Source organism: Hylobates moloch, unplaced genomic scaffold (genome assembly GCF_009828535.3).
Source record: "Hylobates moloch isolate HMO894 unplaced genomic scaffold, HMol_V3 SCAFFOLD_7, whole genome shotgun sequence".
Classification (NCBI taxonomy): domain Eukaryota; kingdom Metazoa; phylum Chordata; class Mammalia; order Primates; family Hylobatidae; genus Hylobates; species Hylobates moloch.
Window position 1 is genome coordinate 84,057,506 of NW_026652282.1, and position 27,987 is coordinate 84,085,492.

Consider the following 27,987-nt stretch of genomic DNA (forward strand, 5'->3'; position numbering starts at 1 on the left):
GAAGACTGAACATCACTGGTTTTACCCATTGTGTGCAGCGCTCGCCTAGAGGCCTTCTCAGACCACAGTGGAAAGCTTCAGCTCCCTCTTCAAGAGATTATTGACTGGCTCAGCCAAAAGGATGAGGAGTTGTCAGCTCAGCTGCCCCTACAAGGGGATGTGGCCCTGGTGCAACAGGAGAAGGAGACACATGCGGTAGGTTAGAATCAGAGAAGCGGTAGTGTGTAGCCTCTCAGCTGGGGAGGAATCCCTTCTGCAGTACCCTGACAGACACCCAGCTCTGCTGAGACACCTAAATGAATAGGAGGCTGTATGCAGTCCTATTAGTCTGTGGCTAGCATGCCACAGCCTAAGTCAAATATTTTCTTTCTACCCCTCCCATCAAATTCTGGCCTCCCTTAAAATACTGCCGTGATTTTTAATGGGAACATGGGGAAATGAACATAATATAATGCTAAGTGAAAAAACACAGGATACAAAACTAAGTGCAAGTGGATCTCAATTGCATAAAAATGTATATAGATGAGTGTGATGTTTACATACATATAACAGCATAGGAAGGAACTATATCAAAATGTTAACAATGGTTAACTCTAGGTAATAAAATTGGAGTTCTTAATTTTCTTCATATCTTTCTGAAATTTCTAATATTTCTGTGATATATGTTACTACTGTAGTTAAAATGCTTCTTAAAATGACTACAGAATGAAATATAATACAGCAATAAAATAAACTATAACCACGTGCCACAGCATGGGTGAATCTTACAGACAGACAATATATTGAGTGAAAAAAAGCCGGATACAAAAAGAGAACATACTGTATGATTCCACTTATACAAAGTTTAAAAATAGGTAAAACTAATCAGTGGTTTTACAAGTAAGAATTGTGGTCACCTTTGTGGGAGGGGAGGGAGAGGTAGGGCATGAAGATGAGATAGTGACTAGGAGGGCCCACCTGGGATGCTGATAGAGTTCTGTTTCTTGATCTCAGTACTGGTTACATCAAGATGTACACTTTTAGTTTGTGTACCCTGTATATATTTCAACCAAAAATTTAATTATAATTTTAATATAAATCCTGCCTATCTTGGTTTTGATTTCCATAAGACCCTTACAGGAAGCTTTCTGAGTCTTCTGGAAAACCAAGATCCCCACATTTTTCTCTATCCTGTGGCATAGACAGACAAATTTCATACTAAACAGACCTTTCAGTGTCAGAGTTATTTTTCTGTCTATCAGGAGGATTGCACGTCTTTTTGTCTAGGTAGTTCAAAGATACCTGATAATGCCAAAGAATCAAGTCACACTGAGAAGAAGAAAGGTTGTCGATTGCAGGATGGAATGTAAAGTGATTGAAAAACTTTCCTTTCCTGTTGACCCTATTGCTAAACTTTATAGGCCTTTATGGAAGAAGTCAAGTCTCGGGGCCCCTACATCTATTCTGTGCTGGAGTCAGCTCAGGCCTTCCTGTCCCAGCACCCATTTGAGGAATTAGAGGAGCCTCATTCTGAGAGCAAAGGTAGGTGGTCTTCTGTTTTTCCCACTTCTTCTTGAGCCATGTACTGCTGAATAAACACCCTCCTGCCTTCCCCAGACTCATTTTCTTATCTGTTATCTAGGAGGATCGTTTCCCCCAGGAGTCCATCCAAAGTTGGGGGGAAGCAAGATTCCTACTGCAGGAAAAAAAGCAAAGAGAATATAGCCTGGAGCAGGGGTCAACAGTTGTGTGACCCAAAGCTGTATGTGGCTCTTTAGAGCAGCATGTGTGGCCATTTAATGAGATGTGGAAAAGAAAAACAAAAAACCACTCGAATTGAACTGACTCAATGAATAAAAGTACCAGTATGTCCTTTAAAAACATAGTGCTGGCTGGCCACAGTGGCTCATGTCTGTAATGCCAGCACTTTGGGAGGCTGAGGCAAGAAGATCACTTGTGCCCAGAAATTCAAGACTAGCCTGGGCAACATAGTGAGACTCCCATCTCTACAATTTTTTTTTTTTTTTTTGGAGACGGAGTCTCACTCTGTCTCCCAGGCTGAAGTGCAGTGGTGCGATCTTGGCTCACTGCAAGCTCCGCCTCCTGGGTTCACGCCATTCTCCTGCCTCAGCCTCCCGAGTAGCTGGGACTATAGGCACCTGCCACCACGCCCGGCTAATTTTTTGTATTTTTAGTAGAGACGGGGTTTCACTGTGTTAGCCAGGATGGTCTCAATCTCCTGACCTCGTGATCCACCCACCTCAGCCTCCCAAAGTGCTGGGATTACAGGTGTGAGCCACTGCACCTGGCCCCCAATTTTTTTTTTAATTAGCTAGGTTTTGTGGTGTGTGCCTGTAGTCCCAGCTACTTGAAAGGCTGAAATGCGAGGATCGCTTGAGCCCAGAAGTTCGAGGCTGCAATGAGCTATGATTGCTCCACTGCATTCCAGCCTGGGCAACACAGCAAGACCCTGACTCCAAAAATAAATAATATACAATAAAATAACAAAGTAAAATAATCATAATTTAAAAATACTGCTTTATTCCAACATCGAGGGACATGCAAACCAGCAAATAATAAACCTTTATAAAATCTAAAAAGTTGGGTGATGATTGCCTTTGAAAGGTGAATTGACTATGACTCTTTGGGATTTTTTTGTGTTTAGTCTTTGTTTTTGAGACAGCCTCTCGCTCCGTAACCGAGGCTGGAGTGCAGTGGCGTGATCACAGCTTATTGCAGCCTTGACCTCCCAGGCCCAAGCTATCCTCCAGCCTCAGCCTCAGCATCCTGAGCAGCTGGGACTACAGGTGCATGCTACCACACCCAGCTAATTTTTGTGTTTTTTGAAGAGACGAGGTTTCGCCATGTTGGCCAGGCTGGTCTTGAACTCTTGGGCTCAAGTGATCGGCCTGCCTTGGCCTCCTGAAGTGTTGGGATTACAGGTGTAAGCCACTGCACCCAGCCGACTGTGACTCTTTGATACTGACTCCAGTGACTTCTAGCCCCTTCCCTTGATAGAGAGGGCCACTCTGGTCTAAATTCAAATAAGGCAGTAGGATGGGACTCATGGTGACTAGATCTGAGTGGTGGTCCAGCAAGCCCTCTTCTCCAAAAAGAATCCTCAACCCTCTCAGATGGATTGTGAATAGCCTGAAAGGACCCTTCATGAATTGAGCCCTTTGTCAATGCCATATGCCCTATCAGTTTATTTCTGGCCCTTCAATGGGAGGGCTAGTACTTAATTTGATGCCTGATGGGCCTCAGATAGGACAAGCTCTAGAAAGAGCAGCACAATTCTAGTTAGCCTGGGGCTATGGGGCTCTGGATCTTCTGAGGAGAGATATGAGGGAGGAAGAAGAAATCTACAGATTAGGAGCCCAGGTGGAAAAGCCAGACACATTACACCAACTTCTCCTGGGCTGAGCCTTCATAAAATGCCTCCCTTTTGCTGGAAGTGGGCAACAGAAACTAATGCAAAATCACATTCCAGGGTCGTATGAATAGGGCTCTAGATGGTTTGCCTCACTATACCTCTTATAATGTCTTACTTTTTCATTTCCTACTGTTTTAAAATATGAGGAAATCCTCATGATATAGTAAGTGGAAAAAAACAATATGGTCTCTTGACTGTGGTGGCGGATATGTAAACCAACGCATGTGATAAAATCACATAGAACTAAACGCACGTGTACACACACACACACACACACACACACACGAATACAAGTAAAACTGGGGAACCAGCCGGGCGCGGTGGCTCACGCTTGTAATCCCAGCACTTTGGGAGGCCGAGGCGGGCGGATCACGAGGTCAGGAGATCGAGACCACGGTGAAACTCCGTCTCTACTAAAAATACAAAAAAATTAGCCGGGCGTGGTGGCGGGCGCCTGTAGTCCCAGCTACTCGGAGAGGCTGAGGCAGGAGAATGGCGTGAACCCGGGAGGCGGAGCTTGCAGTGAGCCGAGATCGCGCCACTGCACTCCAGCCTGGGTGACAGAGCGAGACTCTGTCTCAAAAAAAAAAAACCAAAACTGGGGAACCTTGGACAAAATTGGCAGATTATGTCAATGTCAATATCCTGATTGTGATATTATACTGTTGTTTTGCAAGATGTTGTCATTTGGGGAAACTGGGTAAAGGGTACATGAAATCTCTGTGTTATTGCTTATAACTGCCTATGACTCTACAATGATTTAAAAATAGTTTTTTTTAAAAAAACGTGACTGTATTAAAGGGCTCAACCATGGAAAAATATGTATTTGTGTGTGTATGAATATATACACAAACATGCCCACATGTGCACACACACATACACACACATTTTATAAAGGGCTGTTTCTGTCTCTTTCTCTGAGCTGACCCTGCCTGGTTGGCCTAACCTGGCTTCCTGCCTCCTCTTGCAGATACCTCCCCGAAACAGCGGATCCAGAATCTCAGCCGCTTTGTATGGAAGCAGGCGACCGTGGCCAGTGAACTGTGGGAGAAGCTGACAGCCCGCTGTGTGGACCAGCACCGTCACATTGAACGGACTCTGGAGCAGCTCTTGGAGATTCAAGGGGCAATGGAGGAACTAAGCACTACTCTGAGCCAAGCTGAGGGAGTCCGAGCCACTTGGGAGCCCATTGGGGATCTCTTCATTGATTCACTCCCAGAGCACATCCAGGCTATTAAGGTATGCAAGCCCCCTCCCCTGACTACAGTCTACCCTGAGACCTGACACTCTCCCCAGACCCTGACAATGTTTCTGCTGCTGAGACTCCATTGTTGGCCTGGACTACAACTGAGTTGCTGTCAGTTTATGTGCTAGATTTGGGGCTGGTTTGGCTGGAGTCTCTTCTGTTTTTCTACTTTCTTCTCTTTTCCTGGTGTTTTCTGAGGATGAGAGGAAGAGGATAAGGACAGTGGCCACCCACACCTTAGTCTGGTTGCCCTAATAGGCAAGCACTAGGCTGTGTTATTGAAATAAAACCTCTGGGTGAAGAGGGAAGAGTAGAGGTGAATGACTAATGTTTCTTCTTTCCCACTCTGTCTGCTGTGGCACTTGGGTCCTGGTTCTTCAGCTGTTCAAAGAAGAATTCTCCCCCATGAAAGATGGAGTAAAGTTGGTGAATGATCTGGCCCACCAACTTGCCATTTCTGATGTTCACTTGTCAATGGAGAATTCCCAGGCCCTGGAACAGATCAACGTCCGATGGAAACAACTACAGGTAGGAGAGCAGCCTGGAGTGAACCATGGGGAGGTGCCTCCATATAACTAGGCTTGGGGGAAACTTCTTCAGGGGTATGGAAATAGGATCTTCATGGGAAAAGAGAGGAGTGGAGAATGTGGGGCTGGGGAATGGGCTTTTCAACCTCTAAGCTGCAGGGAATGATTGAAACGAATAAGAGGGGTCTTTCTGGATTTGGGCACTCAGGGTAGACAGGGGCAAGGGAAGAGTGACTGTGGCCTGGAATTAGGGATGCTCTGCTGTGACCTTTGGGATTTCTGGGGGGTGGCTAGGAGTTGGGTGACGGTGGGAGAGGCTGGAACCAGAGAAAAGCCAGTCCCTGAGGAAGCTCATAAAGATTCCCGGAGGCACCTGGGGATCCCACTCTAAATAGCTGGAATGAATCTACTGACCTCACCCTGTTCTTTCCATAGGCGTCAGTTAGTGAGAGGCTTAAGCAGCTCCAGGATGCCCACCGGGACTTTGGGCCTGGGTCACAGCACTTTCTCTCCTGTACGTGAACCAAACTGGACTCCACTTAGCAGAACCTCAGCCATCTTCCTGGAGAGTCTATTGTTATCCCCTGGGGCCCTGGTGGGAGCCCAGTATACCTTGACATCCGAGAAGCAGTAAGGATAAAACAGTGTGGTATAGTGGTTAAAAGGACAGTCTCTCGGCTGGGCGTGGTGGCTGACGCCTGTAATCCCAGCACTTTGGGATGCTGAGGTGGGCGGATCACCTGAGGTCAGGAGTTCGAGACCAGCCTGGCCAACATGCAAAACTCCGTCTCTACTAAAAACACAAAAATTAGCTGGGCATGGTGGCGGGCGCCTGTAATCCTAGCTACTTGGGAGGCTGAGGCAGGAGAATTGCTTGAACCCAGGAGGTGGAGGTTGCAGCCTGGGTGACAAGAATGAAACTCCATCTCAAAAAAAAAAAAGAACAATCTCTCAAATCGGAGAGATCTGGGTCTGAGGCACAGCACCTCAACCTAATAGCTGTGCAGGCTCAAAAAAAAAAAAATAGCTTACTCTTTCTGAACCTCAATTTTCCTATCTGTAAAAAGAAGGAAAAATATTACCTAGCTCATCAGGTTATGGGAATTAAATGACTTTATTTTTTCAACAATATTTATTGAGGGCCTTCTGTGGGCCAGATACTGCTCTAGGCACTGGGGCTGCATCAGTAAACAAAACACACAGAAATCCTTAGACAGCTTATATTCTAGCTGGGGAAACCAGACCACAAACAAATAAGTAAAATATATATAAGGTTACTTGGTGACAAGGGCTATGGAAAAAATTAAAGCAGGGAAGGCGTGGATAGGGAGTGCTGGACTTAAGCATGGAGGTGTTGCAGTTTTGAACAGGGTGGTTAGCAGAGGCCTCACTGAGAAGGTGGCAATTGAGCAGAGGTCTAAAGTAGGTGAAGGGATGAACCGTGTGGATGATAGCTGAGGGAAGAGCATACCAGGCAGAGGGAATAGCATATTCCACACCCTTAAGGTAAGGATGTGTCCGAGAAACAGTAAGGAGAGCAAAGTGTGCGGGAGTAGGGGAGGCTGGAGCATGTAAGGCCTTGTAGGCAATGGGAGGAACTTCAGATTTTATTCTCAGTACAATGGAGAACCATTGGCAGGGTTTGAGCCAAGGGATGGCATGATCTGCCTTATGTTTCAACAGAGTCAGGGTGTTGAGAAGAGACTACTGGGGAGCAAAGTGGGAACAGGGAGGCCTATTGGAGGTACATTGCAATAATCCAGGTGAGGGATTATGGTGGCCCAGACTGGGGGCTGGTGGTGGCCCAGACTGGGGGGCTGGTAGTAGTGGAGATGGTGAGAATATACAGACAGAAAAATGAGATATGCACACAAAGCAATGAGCATAATATCTGGCACATAGTAGGAGCTCAGTAAATGTTAACTGTGGTTAAAATTGTTGCTATTATCATCATTGGCATACAGCTATACCTGCAGGCGGAGGACTCTTGTACCGAGGAAAACTGCAGTGAGCAAGCTGACCATGTAAACTGAGCCATTCCTGGAAGGTCCAAAAGATAGACACAGGCAGAGAGAGGCATGAGTTTCCAGAGTTCCTCATGAGAGAGAGAGAAATGGGCAGTACCATTACCCACAGTCCCACAGGACTGAGAAGCTTGACCTTCTAGGGGAAGATCTTTGAGCCCTAAGAGGAAAGTGGAGTCTACTTCATATCCGCAAGAGTAATCCAGCTGCCTGCAGCTGATGGGTAGAAATGGCAGTCTGCTCAGGGAGAAGATTGTCAGGGTGGCCAAGGCCAAGTATTCCTGTTCATGCCCTTGCCACATCTCTGGTATGTTAGGATATCGGTGACAACCTCTTCTCCTTGCCTTGCCCTAACATCAGGGAGAGAAGCGTGTTCATTAGAACTCTTTGCCCCACCCTCAGAGGCTGTTAAGAGCTGGCATTGAAATTCAGACATCCCCTTTTGGGCTTGACCACCTCTTTGGGAGGTTAGAGCAAGGGAGTAGCTGGGGGCCTTAAGAGCATTAGTGGCCAGCTTTTTTTCTCTTTCTCTTCTCCTTTACCAGCCTCTGTCCAGGTTCCCTGGGAAAGAGCAATTTCACCCAATAAAGTTCCCTACTACATCAAGTGAGTGACCATCTGAATCAGAAGCGGGTCAGTCACCTGCCCACCCCCTCCCTCTCCTGCCTTTTTGCTACCTGTCCTTGTCACCCTGTTGGGATTCCTCCATCCAGTTTGGTTTTTCTCCTACTCATCTCAAGATCTCAAGATTCTACTTGGGTAAAGGTGAACCCTTGGGCTTTGGCATCTTGGGTTTACCCTCGAATCCTGCAGCTTCTTGCATCCAACCTGTCACTGAGTGGTGTGCACACCTGTGTGTGGGGGTGGGTGGGTGGTATAGATGCTGGTGCTATTGATGCTATTGTTTGTAGCCACCAGGCTCAGACCACATGCTGGGACCATCCCAAGATGACAGAGTTATACCAAACCCTAGGTAAGAATGTGGGTTTCCTGTATAGGGTGGGCATATACACAGCTGCCTTTGTCCTATAATGTCCATCTACAGATGAATGGATAAAGAAAATGTGGTATATCCATGTAATGGAATATTCAGCCTTTAGAAAGAAGGAAATACTGCCATTTGAAACAATGTGGATGAACCTGGAGGACATTGTGCTAAGTGAAATAAGCCAGAAACAAAAGGCAAATACTACATGATCTCATGTATGTAAGGAATCTAAAATAGACAGACTCATAGAAGCAGAGAGTGGAATGGTGGCTGCCAGTGGCTGAGGGGAGGGGAAAATGGGGAGATACTGGTCAAGAGTACAAAGAATTTTCAATTGTGCAAGATGGATAACTCCTAGAGATCTACAGTGCAGCATAGTACCTATAGTGAACAATACTGGATTGTATCGTTAAAAATTTGCTAAGAAGGTAGATCTTATGTTAAGTGTTCTTACAGAAAAAACAATAAAGAGGGTAGTTGGAACTTTTTGGAAGTGATGGATGTACTAATGGCATAGATTGGGGTGATGGATTCACAGATGCATACTTGTCTCCAAACTCATCAACTTGTAGACATTGAATCTGTACAGCTTTTTGTATGTCAACTATGACTCAATAAAGTGGTTTTAAAAAGAATAGAAGAGAATCGCAGTCAATAAGCAGGTGAGAGAGGGAATGAGTGCCTCATCGTTTCTCCAACAGGCTGCCTGCCTTTACCCTCGCACCTTTCTCAACTGGAGGCTCTAAATTCCCCTCTGGACCATTTTATCACCGGATTAGTGCATTATTCTTACAGATGTGAAGTCTGATTTGCTTTAAAAGACTGTCCAGGCTGTGACGAGTGTGACTCTTGCGTGCCTTATCTTTGCCTACTAAGAGAGACTCATCATTATGTTTGTTGCACATTTTATCCATGCTGATGCATGTGACTTCAGTTCATTCTTTTTTACCACTATAGAATGTTCCATTGTATATAGCACAGTTTCTGCTGTTGACAGACATGTGGGTCATTTCTTGTTTTGAGCTAATGAGGACAGTGCTGCTGAGGAGTTTCTTGTATGTGTCTTCCAGTACATGTGTGCAAAGATTTCTCTGGGGCATGTTTTTCAGTCTGCAGGTCATAACATCATTTCAGTGTGTTGTGACAAACATTTAAAAATTTGTAATAGAGCAAGAAATATTAATATGCAACAGATCCTTAGCAAGAGTCATAGTTGATATTAATTTTGTTGTTTTCACTCTATCCAATCTAGTAAGGAATTGCTTCCTGAAATGTTTGATTTAGTTATTTTTACATATACACATGTATGCTATAAAATGAATTTCATACTGCAAGTCTTGATCAAAAAGCATTTGCAAGTCACTGCTCTGGGATATATAGCTGGCTGGGTGGTGGGATATGTGACTGTTCCATTTTACTAGGTAATACCAGGTTGTTTTCAAAGATGATTGTGTCAGTTCACATTTTCACTGGCAGTTCTCATTCATCCCCATTCTTGTTGACACTTGCTATTGTCAGACATCTATTTCTTGCCAGTCTGGTGGGTGTAAAGTGGTATCTTGTTGTGGCTTTAACTTGACTTTTTCTGATCTGAGTGGGTCTCTCTCCATTCTTTGCAGCTGATCTGAACAACATTAAGTTCTCAGCTTATCGCACTGCCATGAAGCTCCGCAGAGTCCAGAAAGCCCTGCGCCGTACGTCTCCTTTGTACTTCTCTATGACGTTCACCACCCCTCTCCTGTTCCTCATCTGTCTGCTGTTTCTCATTTTCCTCCCACCTTGGCAAAGGTTGTTGATTGGCTTGGTGGAAACTCTCCAAAGCCTGCAATATGCTAGCTGTCAAATTCTGCTCTTCCCAGTTCCCTTCCACTCTCGCTAGGCCCCAGATGTGTTTCCAAATTAACCCCACTGTTATGCTCCTCCTTGACCCTTTTCCCATGCTCAGTATGTATAATCAAGCAACTGCTTTGTGACAGGAAGTTATAATATGCCTTCTGGTCTTTCTTGGAGACACTGTTCATTCAGACTTCCTGGCTCAGGCATGTCTGGCTGGGCTGAGCCAGCATTTGAGGGTAATTAAGATGTCCTCTTGATGTATGTCACATTTCCCCAACCATACCTGAGCCTTCATTGCTGGTGTCTAGGTTCTCAGAATAAAACTTACAGACAAACCTATTTGCAGTTGAAACTCATGCAAAGACAGAGAAACTTAAAATGGGATTTGATCCCTTGGGAGTTAGTACAACATAGGAGTTGAGTTTACTCATGTCCCATCATCTTTTTGAAACTGATGTCAAAGAACATTGGATATAAAAACATGTTGGGTTAATTTGAGGAACATTTTGCTGCCTTCTGCCTCCTTGGATGAGGGTCTTGGTAAAGGACAAGCTTGTATTATATTTGCAAATGGTTGATCTGGAGATTGAGTCAAATTTGGTGATGCTGGTGGCTTTATCTCCTTATTTAATCCCTGGGGTTCTACTTTTGGCTATATTTTTTTCCCTTCTCTTCTTTCCTTACCAGTGGACCTGGTAACTTTAACCACAGCCCTGGAAATCTTCAATGAGCATGATTTGCAGGCCAGTGAGCACGTGATGGATGTGGTGGAGGTCATTCACTGCCTGACTGCCTTATATGAACGTTTGGAGGAGGAAAGAGGCATCCTGGTCAACGTGCCACTCTGTGTGGACATGAGCCTCAATTGGCTCCTCAATGTTTTTGATAGGTAAGGGTTTTCAGCTCTGGAAGCCTCCAGGATAAAATTCAATGGGATGTCTCAAGTGGGCCTGGTGGAAAGGTATTGCTCCCATAGTAGACTTGGACCCAGCTCAGCTTGGGGCATGGTTGGAACAGGGCGCTGCTGGGATCAACTTTGTGAGGGAAATGATTGCCAAGATGTTAACCCTTTACATACATTCGTGTTCTCAGTCTCTTCTTTTAAACCTAGTGGTCGCAGCGGAAAGATGCGGGCACTGTCTTTTAAGACTGGCATTGCATGTTTGTGTGGCACGGAAGTGAAGGAAAAACTTCAGTGTGAGTATAACTCCAAAGTGTGGAGTGGTGTTGGGTAGAGGGAGAGGTGTTGCAGGGAGGAGGAAGGGTGTAAGATAAGCAGAAGGTACATCCTGTGACTCAGCAGAGGGCTACTTGGGCTACCTTATGATGCTTCTTGGTTCACACTATTGCAAAGAACACACGACAGCCAAAGGACAAGATGGGCCTAAGGTATATTACTATTCCCAGTGTCACTCCAACGGGCTTCATTCCTTCTGAACTGATGGAAGTACTTAGTCAGGATCTATGTTGGCATTTTGAGGTACCCAGGGCCCTGATGTTCTAGTTGCATTACCCTGTGGCCTATTAGGCTTAGCCCTCTTCCAGTCTGAAGCTCAAGCCGTGTCACTAGAGACTTCTTATGTACACAGGCAGGGCACAGTAATCCCCAATATCTGGGAGGTGGACACTATGTTGTTCTGTAATTTTTCACATCTTTGGCTTATAGTACCTTTGCCTTCCCCTCTGTCTTCCATCTTGTGTTCAGCATTTTGAACTTTTCAGTAGCAGCATGATTAGTTGTTGAGTCCTAATGTGTGTTGACCACTCTGCTAAATGGGGTGAGTGCTAAGTTAAATTAGACATGGTCCCTGCTTCCAATGATTTACAGTCCAGAGGAGGAGATGGAAGTACACAGAAAGCATTTTTTAGAAAGTACTGATGAGAATAATCCAAATGGCCAAGAATATATCCTACATCATATGACAGAAAAGAGACAGATGACAGCAGTCTGGAAAAACTTTACAGGGAATAGAATGTTTCCAAACATGTTCATGGCTATGATATTATGTATTTCTCTCAACATTTCCTTGCGGTGGGATGAACAGTGATTATTTATCATCAATTTAAAAGTAAGGAAACCGGGCTGGGCATGGTGGCTCATGCCTGTAATCCCAGCACTTTGGGAGGCCCAGGTGGGAGGATCACTTGAGCCCAGAAATTCAAGTCCAGCCTAGACAACATAGTGAGACTCCATCTCTAATTTTAAAAAGTAAGGAAACTGCAGCATAGAGAGGTTCATGACTTACCCATGATTCTACAACTAGGCAGTAATGGACCCGGAACTCGAACCTAGGCTCTCTGCCTTCTATTTCTGTGTATTTTCTAAGCCTTAAGCGAGGTATGAAGCAGACAGAGAATAACCTCTGGAAGAGGTTTGCTAAGGCTGGATTGGGATGTGGAAGGGAACAGTCCTAGAAGGGCTTAAATAACCCATATACAAAGATAAGTATCATAGTAGATTCCACAACGACTTAGAGATAATTTTTAGATGATCAGATGTTTTGAATTAGCTTCTCTTTTTGGATTATGCATGCCAGTGTTTCCTTCCATTTGTGTGGACAATTGAGAGATTACTGCAGTGTCAGACTACATAAACAGGAGAGATGGTATGGCAGCCTGACCGTGACTCATGTTCAGGTGCCCCTGAGCCCATACCCCATCATCCTGTTTCTGGAAGAATCTGTTTTCCCAACAGTATCATATCTGTGTCTGGCACTGCTCTTACACACAGTGCACTCGATCTCTCTCTTTCTCTCTCTCTCTTGCTTTCGCTCTCTCTCACTCTTTCTCTGTCTCCCCCTCCCCCTGATATTCTCTCTTTGTGTTGGCCTGATTTTTCTCTCTGAACTCAGAGAATTCTCTTTTTAGAACTCAGCTACTAGAAGGTCAGGGATAGACCTCTGTAGTCCAGTTTGAAGAGTCATTAGCTCAGTCTGTGCTCTTTCCCTATTTTCCTTTCCTGCCCTTTCTCCTCACCATTCTCCGGCCATTCCTGTGTCGGGGTTGGCCATTCTTGACGGTGGGGCCAGCAGACCTCTTCAGCCAAGTGGCCAACTCAGGCAGCCAGTGTGACCAGCGCCACCTTGGTGTTCTGCTTCATGAGGCCATTCAGGTGCCCCGTCAGCTGGGCGAAGTGGCAGCCTTTGGGGGCAGCAACGTGGAGCCCAGTGTCCGTAGTTGCTTCCGTTTTGTGAGTATGGAACTGGGGAGTGGAGGAGGGAAGGGAGGTTGCAGGAAGGGTGGGAAGAAGGGAAGGAGGACTACGAGCCAGGCTTTTGATCTGAAGTATGCAGATGCAAGGGAGTTTATTGGGATGGAACAACAGGGCAGAGGGTTCTCTGGGCTCTAGAATCATAGTCCTCTTAGGGACGGTGTCAGCTCAACTAGCACAGGGCAGAACGTGAACATCTCTGGAGAACAGGCCAACCTAGCCCCTGCTGGTTCTCCTGCCCTTCTGAGGGCTGCCATTCTAGGGATAAGACACTTTGGGCCTCAGTCATTCCCATTGGTCTTCTTGTTTCCGTAGAGCACTGGGAAGCCAGTCATTGAAGCGTCCCAGTTCCTGGAGTGGGTCAACCTGGAGCCCCAGTCCATGGTGTGGCTGGCTGTTCTGCATCGGGTCACCATTGCTGAGCAAGTGAAGCATCAGACCAAGTGCTCTATCTGTAGGCAGTGCCCCATCAAGGGGTTCAGGTAGGGAAAACAATACCTGCTGGGATGATAATAATAAATATGTGACATATAACTCAGATATTATAAAATAAAGTGTTACCTAATTATTATATAATTACAGCTAGTCTATTGTACATTATTATATACTGTTATAATCCTTTCTATTGCAGAATGTTTAATTGTTTTTAAATGGGAAGTGAGGAAATATTTTGTTTTAGTTGTATTATAAGGTATTACAGACCTACAAAAATGTGTAGAAGAACATAGGTGTAAGAGCACCTATATACTAAATGGTATGCAGCAAATGTTTCACAACCTACTCTCTAGAAAGAAAAAAGGAAACCTGATCTGTAGCATTTGCTAATTTCTGTGATGTATATACTCCCACTGTGAATGACATCAGGCTATTTACAGGAGGTCTCTGAGCAGAGTCAGAAACAGATACTCAGTTGCACACCATTTATATAGTATGTCCACCATGCAGATACAATAGATGTTAAGTAACCTCAAGAGTATAGAGAGTAGCAAAGTAATTAGGAAGTAATGAGTTTTGAGTATTTATTACCTTTGTTTGTAATATAATTTATTTAATTGTGAGTTTATATAATTTAATAATGGCTAGATTTAACAACTAGCTTAGAAAACCCCTGAAATTTTAACAGCCAACTGTCGTGAGCTGGTATGAGCTGGCCTCAGCATACCACAGTATATACCCGTGACCAACTTAAGGAATAAAACATTATTGCAATACATTTGAGGTCTCCTTGATTATATTCCCCTCCTTCCCCAGCAAAGGTAACCACTATCCTGGATTGGACTTTCATCATAAAACACTCAACTTTTTACCTTTGTAAAACACTAACCCACAACTCTCCCTATCATCACTCTGCTTTTCGTAAGATGAGCAAATGAGGCACACAGCTAGTTAGTGGTAGATCTAGACTAGATATTGGATCGTATGACTCCTCTAAGTCTAGGCATTTCACTGTCCTATGCTACAAGGTTGGGCAGTTCAGCCAGGCTTTGGAAGTAGATCTGAAGGGCTATTCTTTATTCTGCAATAATAGGTATATTATTATGAACAACCTTTGGAAATAACTTTTAGACAACTTAGCCAAGGCTGGTAGAAAGAACTGCCTTCATATTGGAAGTGTAATTTCTCCAGGATAGGTGGTGGTCCCTGGGAGCCTGGACCTGTTTGGGCCGTCCTTGTTTAGAAGGCCATTTGATATAATGAGATATTTACCCCCCGCTTCCCTCCCGTCTCCCTTAAACAAAGGTGGTGAGACAATGCTATTTCCCACACTTCTTGGGAATCTGGCCTTGTGATTTCATAGAGATTTATAGTCTCTAGAATAAAGTTGTTCATCTGTTGAGAACTCAGCCACTGCTATGTATGCGAGGTTGGGCATGTTATGGCTCCATGCCTCATTCATCCCCTTCTACTGTGTATGTATATTTTAATGTTAGGGGAACAGCAGGGAGGTCACTGTGGCACGTTGGACTCTCTTTCCTACTACATCTCCTCTCCCCCAAGGTACCGGAGTCTGAAGCAATTCAACGTCGACATCTGCCAGACCTGCTTCTTGACAGGCAGGGCCAGCAAAGGCAATAAGCTGCACTACCCCATCATGGAGTATTACACACCGGTATGAAGCCTCCAGGATGCGTGGGAGGGTTTGGCAGCTCTTAGGTAGTAGGCCTTGATCCACTTTGTCCAGCATTGGCTCATTGTTTTCTGCTTTCCCGTGGGGAGCATTCTCCAAGGAGCTCTGGTGATTCACTGGTTTGGGAAATTCAGGCCTCTCTGTTCTTCCAGCAGAGCTTCTTCCTCACCAGGCCTGACCACAGCTGGCCCAGGACACTCTCAGCCATTTAAAGGGCACTCACTGTTTTACTGCAGAGAAAAGTCTCAGGAAAAACAAAACAAAGCAAAACAAACAAACAAACCAAAACAGAGAGAGCAAGGCAGTTCCAGGTGATTTGCCTTCCATTGCTCACTTAAGTTTTTCCTGGCTAGCTTCCTATATTGCTTCTGTACTGGGTCACTCAGTCTTTCCCTGATGCTTTGTCATTATTTCTACCCCTTCTAGTCAGTACCAAAGCTTATGCACAAATTAATTACTCATCCCTTGGAGGGAAAAAAGAAAGATATGTCCTTTACCTAGACCCCCAAACTCCACTTGGTTTTCCCTGGTAACTGTGTCCTCCATACCTGCCTTAGCCCAGTTCAGTCAGCATCCCTGAACTCCAGCCACAGAGTTGCTCCTGTGCTGTGTTTAAAACCCACAGCTCCATGCTTAGCTTCCAGCACTGACTCTGCTCCCTACTCATCTTTATCCTTTTCTGTCCCTGCAGATGCTCCCAAAGCCCTGATCATATCCCCAGCTCCCACCACTGCTCTCTCTCCCCTATTCTCTCTCCTATTTTTCAACCTGTTTCCCCACAATCCATCTGTCCAAGCTTTCATCTCTTCAAATCCTGTTGGCACAGAAACGAGTGGCCTGGTGGGAACAGGGACCATGCCCTTTACTTTTCGTTTATTATCATTTTAAAGAAAACATTAGAAAAGTCATACATGGAAAACTGGCTGGATCTGGTAGACTGATAATCCTCTACCACCTGCTCATCCTCTACATCATTAGAATTCATAGAAAAGCTATTTTTAAAATTAACAAACATATGCTCATTATAAAATATTCGAATCATATAAAAGCGTTTAAAGTATAAAACAAAGGCTGGGTGCCGTGGCTCACACCTGTAATCCCAACACTTTAAGAGGCCGAGGTAGAAGGATTTCTTGAGCCCAGGAGTTCAAGACCGGCCTTGGTAACACAGTGAGACCCCTGTTTCTACAAAATTAATTATTATTATTATTATTATTTTTGCTTTTAGAGGAACTGAGACAATTAATTTTTTTAAAGTATAAAATGAAAGTCCTTCTCTCTCCTCACCCTGGCCCCCACCCGTCCAGTTCAACTTCCCAGAGGCAACCAGTGTTGAGTTTGGCATATATCCTCCCAGACCTTCTTCTAGGAGCAGGGTATGGTGGGCATGAGCAAGAGTGGATTACCCAGCAGGCTGTCTGCTCTAGCAGAGCAGCCACACCTGCCCAGTGTATCTGGAAGCCATTAGGGTAAGTTCCTCTGCCCTGTCTCCCCCTCAGACCACATCCAGTGAGAACATGAGGGACTTTGCCACAACCTTAAAGAATAAATTCCGCTCCAAGCATTATTTCAGCAAACACCCTCAGCGAGGTTATCTGCCTGTGCAATCAGTGCTGGAGGCTGACTACAGTGAGACGTGAGTACTGGTGGCTGAGCAGGGGCTGTGGGCAGCCTCACTGAGCCCGATCATATGCTGTGAAGGGGCCGAGTCCCGGGTGGGCTAGGAGAATGTTCCAAGGTAAATCCCACTAGCAATAGGGCAGTTCAGCTTGGGCCTGACCTGCCCTATGGCCTGAGAAGTAGACTGGAATCCAGTCTTTGTATTTTGTTCCCATCAGCTCTTGCCCATGTCCATAATGTAGGGAGCAGGAGAGGGAGGAGGAAACAGGCTGCCCAGTCTTTGGTCCTCCGAGTCTTTGCTGCTTTCTTCTAGGCCGGCTTCTTCCCCGATGTTGCCACATGCCGACACACACTCCCGAATTGAGCATTTTGCCAGCAGGTACCACCAGGTTTGCGGGAGGTGGGTGGGAGCTGTTGTAGGAAGTCCGAGGGGAAAGGATCTTCAGTTGGGACAAGGAGAATGGCGTCAGGGCCAGGGGATGTGCATAGTGGGGTGTGCAGCAGCCAGCAAGGTCCAATACTTAGGAGTAGTTGGGGCAGCTCTCAAAGCCAGTGATCCTGTTGTGAGATTAGAGTCCTTGAGATGGAAGCAGGCCCCACATCCTGTTTTCTCTCCTGCCTCTGCTCTTTATTCCTAGGCTTGCTGAGATGGAAAGTCAAAATTGCTCCTTCTTTAATGACAGCCTGTCCCCAGATGACAGCATGTGAGTTTCCACAGCTGCTTATTTGCCAGAAATAGTTCTCCTTGAGATCTTTGTGCCACTGTTTGGGAAGGGTATATCCTCCAGGGAATGGGGGTGTGTGGTGGTTAGGATCCTTAGCTCCCTGAGGAAGGAAGGCTGCTTTCTGGGCATGGTGCTCAGTAAGAAAGGCAGTCTTCCCTCTATCAATCAACCTAGGAAATGAGTGATGTACTTGCTCTCTGCCATCTTTCCAAGTCCCTTACTGTTACAAGATCCCATCCTTCTATACACAACTTTGAGGAACGAAGAATATGCCGTCCCTCATCTGAAGTTGCAGAAAGGAGCCATTATCTTGCGCTCAAGATGCCAAAGCCCTATCTAGTGCTACACTAACCCTGGGAGACATCAGGGACTTGGCTGAAGTATAGCCAAGGGAACTCCCTGGTATGACAGCCCAGAGAAGGGGTCTTGTGTCTCTAGGGAGGTCCTCACCCTGCTCAGAGGTCCTAGGAGCTGCTGGCTACATGGATCAATCTGCCCTGACTGGGACTCAGATTCCCCTAGAGGAAGAGGAAACAAAGGAGGGTAGAGTGGGGGAACAGCACAGAAAGGGAAATGATTTGCTCATTGTTTCCCGGCGGGCTGTAAGTAGAACCCAGATACGCGCATCCTGAAAACACTCTCTCAATACCCCCAACCACAGCCTCTGCCTCCTTTGAACACTTTCATCCCTCTCAAGCCTCAGTATATGTCCTTTCCCTCTCGATGTGACTTAGAAGTGAATCCTCCAGCATGCATTTCCTGGGGCCTGAGCTGAGAGCTGAGTTGTTTCTCTGTTCAACAACTGGCCACCTACTCTGCTTTCCCCACACCCATGCAGAGACGAGGACCAGTACCTGCTGCGGCACTCCAGCCCCATCACAGACCGGGAGTCAGCCTTTGGACAGCAGGCTCCATGCAGTGTGGCCACAGAAAGCAAGGGGGAGCTACAGAAGATCCTGGCCCACTTGGAAGATGAGAACCGGTGGGTGTGATGATAGCAGAAATCTGTGTGGGTTCTTGAGGCAGACAGATTGAATTTAAGTCCAGGCACTTCTACATCCTAGCTGTCTGACCTTGAGCAAGTTACTTATATTCTGTAATCCTCTATTTCCTTATCCGTAAAATGGGGATGATGATCATCAAACCTGCCTCCTAGGGTCACGTGAAGACCAAATGAGATCAGGCATATAATGTGTTTGGCTCAGTGCCTGGCTTATAGTAAGGGTTCAATAAATGCTAGCTATTATATTAATTATTTGAATCCTTTAAATTTTTTTTTTTTTTTGAGACAGAGTCTCACTGTGTTGCCCAGGCTGGAGTGCAGTGTCGTGATCTCGGCTCACTGCAACCTCTGGCTCCTAAGTTCAAACGATTCTCATGCCTCAGCCTCCCGAGTAGCTGGGACGACAGGCATGCACCACCATGCCTGGCTAATTTTTTTTTTTTTTTTTTTTTGGTATTTTTAGTAGAGACGGGATTTCACCATGTTGGCCAGGCTGGTCGTGAACTCCTGACCTCAAGTGATCTGCTCACCCCGGCTTCCCAAAGTGCTGGGATTACAGGCATGAGCCACTGTGTCCGGCCTGAATCCTTTTAATGTAACCCAAATTTTTCCAAGAACACATGAGATGCAAGCAGAGAGAATGCATAGAGAAAACAGAAGAGGGTATGACATGTTCCTGCCCTCAGAGACCTTTCAATGTTGGAAGTGGAAAGAAATATGTATCACCCTAGTAAAAGTATTCCAGAGGACGATGACACTACATAGAGCGTCTGAGGTCTGGAATAGGGATGGTGAAGAAGAATACAGGGAAGGCATGACTTTCCATAAAGTAAAGGTGGCAGCAGGGACCTAAGGAGGGTCCAAGCCACTTATGAGGCATGAAGTAGAATTCATAGTACCCCTTAGAGCAGTGCTTTGCAAACAGTAGTGTGTAAGATAGTCACTTGGGAAGCTTGGTAAAATACAAATTCTAAGTCACAGGTCTGGGTGGGCCCTCAGTTTCTGCATTTCTCACTAGCTCCCAGTGGATGCCCATGCTGCTGTTCCACAGACCACACTTGGAGTAGCAAGTCTTTAGAACAGTGCTACTCAGATTTTGGAGAGCGGACCAGGGCCAGTTTGTGACCAGTCCAAGGCAAGATAAAAAACAAAAAACAAAAAACAGAGAGTAAGCTTTTAGAAACTTTTACAGTAATTTGACATTGCTATGATATTCAAGCACCGAATTAGTAGGCTCATCTCATTGAATAGGGTAGAGACCAGTTTGAGTGTTGTTGAACTTGTGTGATGAATTGCACGTGGTGTGAGCTATGTACTAGTCATGTGCATTGGGATCACATACTGATCCCCAACAGAGTGAAAAAAAAAAAAACCCTGGATTTTTACCATGAATCATTTGAGAAACTGCCTTTGAGCAGCAGTCCGCAGGCCCTGGGAAACACTGGGCTGAGAGTGACTGTTCTGCTGCAAATAAAGAAAAAACGAACAAAGCCAAAAGTGATAGCCCCAAAAGTAGGCCAGCTGTTTGGAATTTGTTTTTTTGATGACCCAGCATGGGTGTTCAAAGTGGGCCAAAGAGGAGGGTTGTGGAGAGAAGAGGCAAGACAGGTGGTCTCTTGTTTATGTTATGTTTTCCCTTGGAATCTAAACATCTAAAAATGGAGTAGGTGAGTCAGTGGCCCTAATGCCTCCTTTATTTGCAGACTGTGTTTCTGCCTGATTTTAAGGTCAGAATTAATCCCTAAAGCAGCACATGAAAGCACTGAGACAGCTGGGGGTGGGGGTAGGGGTGGGGGTGGGGGTGAGGTGGGGTGGAAGAGCATAGGGATTGTTCACACCTAGGCCTGAGGGGACATCTGCAACCTGGACAGTCAGAGCCCTGTTAGAGCCATAGGTCTTGGTGTCTCTCTCCATGGCAGGATTCTCCAGGGAGAGCTGAGGCGCCTGAAGTGGCAGCATGAGGAGGCAGCCGAAGCACCCAGTCTGGCTGACGGCTCCACTGAGGCAGCACCAGACCACCGCAATGAGGAGCTTCTGGCCGAGGCCCGTATCCTTCGACAACATAAGAGCCGCCTGGAGACGCGCATGCAGATCCTTGAAGATCACAACAAGCAGCTAGAGTCCCAGCTGCAGCGTCTGAGAGAGCTTCTCCTGCAGGTGAGGCTGGAGACAGGAAAAGAGCCAGGGCGGCCTCTGAGCCCAGGGGAAGGGCTGGGTTGCTGAGGGCTGTGGCAAAGAAGACACAAGAGAGAGCGCCTTGGCAGTGGCTGTCAGGTAGCTTCCTGAAGAGAACTGGGCCTGCAGTTGATGGGGGGCGGGGGAAAGAAGAGACTGGTATGGTCACATCTTCAGCCAACTCTCTTCCACCTACCTTCCATGCCACCCGCTGTGTCACCCTCCAGCCACTGTGGGGCCTGGGGCAGAGAGAAGACTTCTGAGGGCTTATTTCTTCACAACCCATTGGAATCCCATACTATAAGAACAAACTTCAAAAATCATCTAAAACATTGATTTTGCTATCATGGTATTTGCTAGAAAGAAGTGGGTTTGGACAAGTTTGGCAAGAGAAAGATTTGTGCTATCTAAAGGTGTTTCTTGTTACTTTTTGCACCTTTCATCTCTGAGAGGCAGTGTGTATGCTGTGGTAAAGCTCTGGAGTCAGGCAGCTCTCGGTTTGCATGTGGCTCTGCCAATTGACTGTGGGGTGTTTGGACAGTTAGTTAACCTCTCTAAGCCCCAGTTTCCTCATCTGTACAACAGAGATGGTAACAGTACCAACTTCATAGAATCGTGGTGAACATAAAAGGAGATAATGCATTTATGGAATTTAGCATGATGCCAGGAATCTAGTACACACTTCACAAATGTTACCTATTATTGTCATCATATGTAATGGAAAATACCACTCTTCTGCCTCTTCCCCAGATCCTCCAAGGAATGGCCTCTATGGATTCCTGGAGGTTTCTAACATATGCTATGTCATGAACCAAGGATCAGGTGTGAAACTCTACATTTCCAGAGAGAATTGTGTTCTAAATAGCTTAATTATAGCTGAAATGACAGCAAGAGACCTTTAGGTACAATGCCATTCTTTAATTAATTAATTAATTAATTAATTTTCAAGACAGGGTTTGGCTCTTGTTGCTCAGGCTGGAGTGTAATGGCTTGATCTCGGCTCACTGCAACCTCCGCCTCCCGGGTTCAAGCGATTCTCCTGCCTCAGCCTCCCAAGTAGCTGGGATTACAGGCATGGGCCACCATGCCCAGCTAATTTTGTATTTTTAGTAGAGACGGGGTTTCTCCATGTTGGTTAGGCTGGTCTTGAACTCCTGACCTCAGGTGATCCGTCCGCGTCAGCCTCCCAAAGTGCTGGGATTAGAGGCGTGAGCCACCGTGCCCAGCCTACAGTGCCATTCTTATAAGAACTGGGAGTCTTTGGCACATGTTGCTAAAGGAAGAAGGTAATGGGTAATTCAATATTCTAAGAAGTTTCCTAAAAGTGGAAGCCACTGTTTTAGGTAATACCAAAAGCTTCTTAAAGTCTAAGGGTAGAGGGATGGTATGAAGTCTCTCAGGTCCCTTCTAAGCTCAGGAGTCTGTCAAAGTAAGGCAAAGTAAGTCTGTCAGGAAGGCAAAGCCACTTAAGTCATGCCTTACCTCTTGCTAGCCACCCACCGAATCAGATGGCAGTGGCTCTGCAGGCTCGTCCCTAGCTTCCTCTCCACAGCAGTCAGAAGGCAGTCACCCCCGGGAGAAGGGACAGACTACTCCAGACACCGAGGCTGCAGGTGAGTTCCCCTGGCCCTTCCCAGCCCCTTTCTCCATGGCTTTGTCCTGCCCTCGATTTCCTGCCCAAGGCTTTGCGGGGCTGGGACTGATTTCTCCTCTTCGTTTGTGCTTAGGGTCAGGGATGATTGGTTTACTGATTGATTAATTCATATGCTTATTCTACAAATAAATGTACATTGAGCACAACCTATGTATTAGGCATTGTGCTGGGAAGATGCAAATGCTGCGGGCAGGTCTGCCCTTCAGCTGGCAGAATTCTATCTGGTCCCTTGGCCTCATAAAGGAGTCTCTAGTTCTCTTCTCAAATGTCTGTTTTTTAACCCAGATGATGTGGGGTCAAAGAGCCAGGATGTCAGCCTGTGCTTGGAGGACATCATGGAGAAACTCCGTCATGCCTTCCCTAGTGTGCGAAGTTCTGATGTGACTGCCAACACCCTGCTGGCCTCTTGATGGAGCCAGATCCCCATCCTATAGTTCATAGTCCTCTCCTGGTTCCGGTCAAAGCCTTTCCTCAGCCTTCACCCAACCTTTCCAGTTTCCACTGGCCCCACATTCCTCAACTAGTATTATTTGGGCTCTGGGCAGCAGCAGGGATCTGGTGGTATGTGAGGTGGGTGCGGGCGGTGATGGGGGAAGGGGAGGCATGATTCCTCTGACTCTAGAAATGTTCCCTTTAATCTTCAAGTTCGAGGTCAGCCCTTTAAGTACCTTTCTGTTGCAGCCCAGGCAAATATCACTTGACCATTCAGATGGGGAGCAGAGAAGCTGCCTTGCAGAGCTAAGCAGTACCTGTTGGCCCCTCTTCCTTCTCCGTAGAATTACGGAGAGAGAGAAGCCTAATTACCCCAAGGTTCCAGCATTATGAATCCACAGGGTTTACCCCTACTCTCTGGCACAACTCAGGGAGGCAAAAGGGTATCCCTGAGACACCTTCCCCACCCCAAGTGCCCCTGAAAAAGTCTGGGCAGTGTGTGTTCTATTACTTCAGCTCCAGGACAGATCGCTAGCCATCCTAATGCTACCTAGGTATTGGTTTCTCCTCAAATATCTTCATTTTCTTTAGCCTCAGTCCCTGACAGACCTTCCTTAAGGGAAGAACAGTTCATTCTGGTTCTTCTACGTTATATTTGGAAGCATTAAATCTATACTTATGGGTTTAGATTTTTTTTTTTTTTTGCCCCACATCTTCCTATTTCTTAAAGGCCTCAGCATTTTGAGAGACCCACTGAGTTGCGAGTTGCTCTGGAAACCTGGCTGAAGCCACCCTTTGCTCCTCTGAGTCTGTCCTCACAGACCTGAGGACACAGTGGCAGCTTGCTGAGCAAGGGAGTGTTGCTTTCTTTGGGTGAGGAAGAGGAAGCCCACCTCAAGTCTGGAGTAGTATGACTGCCATCCAACGCCCTTCCAGGCTGTGACCCTTCTAGCCCTCAGGCTGAATCAGGTGAGGTGGCTGATTGTCCCCAGCTAATCATCAGGCATTTGCAACTGGCCACCGTGTGTAGTGGCCCCTCCATAGGAGCCACAGGCCACAAATCAGGAAGCTGGCCACTTTCCACCCAGACAACAACAAGGCCTTCCTGTGCCTAAAATTGTTCTTTCTAACTCTGGAAGGTGAATCCAATCCTCAGACTGAACTAGCTCTTCCTAGGCAACATATACCATGATCTCTTTATCCAGAAACTGTTCAGAATAGATAGTAGGGGTGGGGGAGTGGGCTTGGGAATGTTGAATAGATTCAGAGCCCACTTAGGCAGCTTTCTACCAAGAGGAGCTTTATAACCTAGAGCCCTGTAGTTGACTTCATTTGCCTAAGTTTATATACATACATATCTATTCTACATATCTACTGTACATCAGTGCTCTCCTGGCCTCACTTACACATTAAATTCTAATACCTCTTGAAGTATTAATGTTCTGCCTTGCTCTTTGTTAGCCCCAGCCTCTGGTTGGAAAGATAAATGTATCCTGGCTGCTCCCCTAGGATATCTCTCTCCATTGATGTTTGGGGTGGGCTGTCCTCAAGACCAAAGCAACAGAAACCCGTGGTCACAGAGAATCTAACAGGAAGAGTCACTGTTCTCTTCACTTATTCCAAATCTTGTTCGCTTGAGACCTGGGCCTTGGGTGAATTTTCCTGGGCTCCCCTAAGTGGTTTAGGTGCCAAAATAGAGCAAATCCAAGCTCTGCCCACCCCATGCAGAAAAGGACAAACAGGCCTTTATTAGCCTTTGCCAGCTAAGACGCAGAGAACATTCTCTGGCCCCTTCCAGCTCTTATGGTCTCACTCAGGGCTAAAGAAAGCAACAGTTGCCACCACAATCAGGAGGGAGTGACGGTTGGGGTGTTGTATTATAATCCAGCAGTGGGCCAGTGGGTAGAACTGCTGGGAACCTAGTTTGATCTGCCGCAGGGGAGGCAGGGCAGCGGCTTGGGTCCAGAAGCTTAGGGTTGCCTCCTCCACCACTAAGCCACAGGTCCAGGGTGTCAGACTTCACAGCATAACATCTGCCTTAGTGTTCATGAGGTCTCTGGGCAGGAGAACTGGGTATCTGGATAGATGGTGAGCAGGTGGTAGGCAGGCATCAATCATAGAACCTGGGCATCAGTCAGAGTGGGAGCATATTTGTAGGAGCCTAGATTGTGGGCAGGAATGTGGGACGGAGGGCTCAAGGACTTGGAGGCATATGCCTGCCTAAGCCTTAGGCGGGTACATGTTATGGAGCAATTTTTTACCAGGAAAGTCCTGGAAGATCTTTTCTGTTATCCCCACCCCACCTGAGAGCTCTTGGGCTGCTGAGGGCCTGTGGCAACTGCAGTGGGCCAGGCATGGTGGAAAAGATGTAGATCTTGTTATGTAGGATTTGCGTTGTAGGTGGACTGAAGCAGCAGGTCAAGAGTTGAATTCTCACTAAGGGGTCACTGACATTTTGTGGTCCTGTGTTTACCTTAATGCCTAAGGTGAGTATATTGTTCAAGGGTCCAGGGACAGTCACTGCAGTATGTGTGGGGAATTTTCTCACAGTAAGGTAAATGGATCCTTGGGTACTATGAATCCAACTTGGGGTTGGATTTACCAAAATGTGTTGTATGTTGTTAGACATCTTGTTGAGTATTAGTCTCCTAAGGGTATTGTGCATGGCACTGTGTAGTTTATAGCCCTACACTGGAAGGATGGTGAAGGGAGTTGCTAGGTTGATAGCCTAAAGAAAACCTTCTGACTGTGGGATTAGCATCAATGATAAGAAATGTGAGCATTTGCTGGTGTTGTTGTCAAATAGTATCAGAGAACAGTTAGGACTGAGAAGTGATTTCTTCTTGACAGAATTTGATAGAGGCCAAAAAGCCATTACGAGGATACCTCTGCTTCCAGTGACAGCAGAGTGGATTCACATTGATTGGGCATTGTCATGGAAGGCTAACTAGCTGGAGGACATCAGGCTGTGCTATGCTTCCCTAGGGAGGACATGTACCCTTCCCTCCAGATTAGAAAGGCTAGAATCAAGACTCTCAAGTGCCCATTTTCTTCAAGGTCTAAGGTTGGGAAATATTTCCCTACAGAGAAATCTGTTTGAGTTTCTGGTGCTCCAGGAAATGGGTTGGCAGGACACAGAAATGAGAAACCCTGAGGCCAGGAAGAGGCCAATCCTAGGAGATGTTTTCCCTCCAGATTCTTTTTAAGGAATATTTGTGCTTCCTGATGTGTGTGCTTGAGATTTGGGCTCCATATCCAGCATTTGAACTCACATTCTCAATGGCAGAGTCATGGCCTGTGGCACCATTTCAAGGCCAAAAATCCCATCCAATTTCCCTTCACATAGATGAAGGATAAGCAAGAAAGTAGCTGCCTTAACTCGAACAGTTCTGGGAAAAAAACTGGGGGCCTTGTCCTGGCGCTGTGGAGACTTAATTCTTGCTGGGTGGCTCCCGTAGGAACAAGGAACACTTTAGCTACTTCTTACTCTTTTAACACCAATGGCTGTGGGAGAAGGAAAGGCTCAAGGCCAGGGCTCAGCTCGCAGAGTCCATCTTCTCCCACGGCTGCCACATTTGAGAGGGGGCCTGCTGAATGCCCTTGCTGTCCCCTATGGCAGTATTGAGGCCTGACCGAAGTCTGGTATGCTGATTGCTGGCTGGAAGAACTGGTCACAGGAGGATGAAAATTGGGGAAAGGATTTGGGGGAGGTGACAAGGGTGGCATGGAAGTCTAGGGGACAAAGGGACAGGGTTGGGAACAAATTGGTTAACTTTGATTGCCACTCACTGTGGTGCTTTCCCCCTTTCCCTTGAATTCTGCTTTGAAAAGAATAAATTTGTACTTGTTTACTTTGGTTCCTCTGGTTATACTCTCTGAGTCTGATATTTCATATCTTTCCCTTATTTGGGGGTGGGAAGAGAGGGTAGACCAAGAAGACACAGAAGTACTGTAAAACATAAGGCCACCAGATGAGTCCAACACCTGTGGGACACAAAAAGACCTCCCCATTGAGCTCATCGGCCACCGTTACCCGGATTAATCACCTCTCGACCTTCTCCCAACCCTCCCCAAATTAGCTAGTTAGCGCCTTATGAGATGAGCTGTGTGTAGCAATGGTTTCTAAATTTCATCCTCCTCAATCTGAGGGTTTTTCACCAGGCTGAAGCATTGTAAGAAAGTCAGGACAATGCATTGAGTTTTCATAAAATTATATTTATTCAGTTTAAAGGTCTACCTTTTATTCTGAGATTACGGATACACACACACACACACACACACTATATATACGTATATATGTGTATATACGTATATATACACGTATATACGTGTATATATACGTATATACACACGTATATACATACGTATATACACGTATACGTGTATATACGTGTGTATATACGTATATACACACGTATATATATGTATATACACGTATATATAGTGTGTGTGTGTGTATATATATATCCGTAATATGTATATAGTATGTGTATGTGTAGATATATCCATCTATATATATATCCATCTATCTATATATATATATATATATCCTGTGTGTATATATATATATATCCTGTCAATAAGTAAAACCCTGTCAGTCCCTCTTTTCTTTTCTTTTTTCTTTTTCTTTTCTTTCCTTTTTACATTACGGATATATATATATATATATCCGTTACATATATATCTGTAATATATATATCCGTTATATATATATATATCTGTTTTATATATATATCCATTATATATATATATCTGTAATATATATATATCCATTATGTATATATATCTGTAATATATGTATATATCCATAATATATATATATCTTTTTCTATTATAGATATATATATATATATCCATAATATGTTACGGATATATAATACGTATATATGTATACATAATATATATAGTATGTGTATGTGTGTATATATATATCCATCTATATATATATATGTATCCTGTGTGTATATATATATCCTGTCAATAAATAAAACCCTGTCAGTCCCTCT

At 45.5% G+C, this 27,987-nt stretch overlaps 1 protein-coding gene across 1 annotated transcript in view; it reads left to right on the plus strand.

The window, feature by feature from the left end:
- The window catches only part of DRP2 (dystrophin related protein 2), a 44,576-nt gene extending 17,739 nt beyond the window's left edge, over positions 1–26,837 (plus strand). The window contains exons 4-23 of the mRNA XM_032757277.2: positions 39–195; positions 1,401–1,521; positions 4,383–4,651; positions 5,040–5,186; positions 5,621–5,699; positions 7,755–7,815; positions 8,121–8,182; positions 9,817–9,891; positions 10,721–10,922; positions 11,145–11,230; positions 13,066–13,223; positions 13,560–13,726; positions 15,243–15,354; positions 16,872–17,008; positions 17,306–17,371; positions 17,631–17,696; positions 18,556–18,699; positions 20,640–20,877; positions 22,388–22,508; positions 22,835–26,837. Coding sequence (XP_032613168.1) covers positions 39–195; positions 1,401–1,521; positions 4,383–4,651; positions 5,040–5,186; positions 5,621–5,699; positions 7,755–7,815; positions 8,121–8,182; positions 9,817–9,891; positions 10,721–10,922; positions 11,145–11,230; positions 13,066–13,223; positions 13,560–13,726; positions 15,243–15,354; positions 16,872–17,008; positions 17,306–17,371; positions 17,631–17,696; positions 18,556–18,699; positions 20,640–20,877; positions 22,388–22,508; positions 22,835–22,959 — 2,593 coding nt within the window. The 3' untranslated portion in view covers positions 22,960–26,837. The remainder of the gene's footprint in view (positions 1–38; positions 196–1,400; positions 1,522–4,382; positions 4,652–5,039; positions 5,187–5,620; positions 5,700–7,754; positions 7,816–8,120; positions 8,183–9,816; positions 9,892–10,720; positions 10,923–11,144; positions 11,231–13,065; positions 13,224–13,559; positions 13,727–15,242; positions 15,355–16,871; positions 17,009–17,305; positions 17,372–17,630; positions 17,697–18,555; positions 18,700–20,639; positions 20,878–22,387; positions 22,509–22,834) is intronic.
- The last annotated feature ends 1,150 nt before the right edge of the window (positions 26,838–27,987 follow it).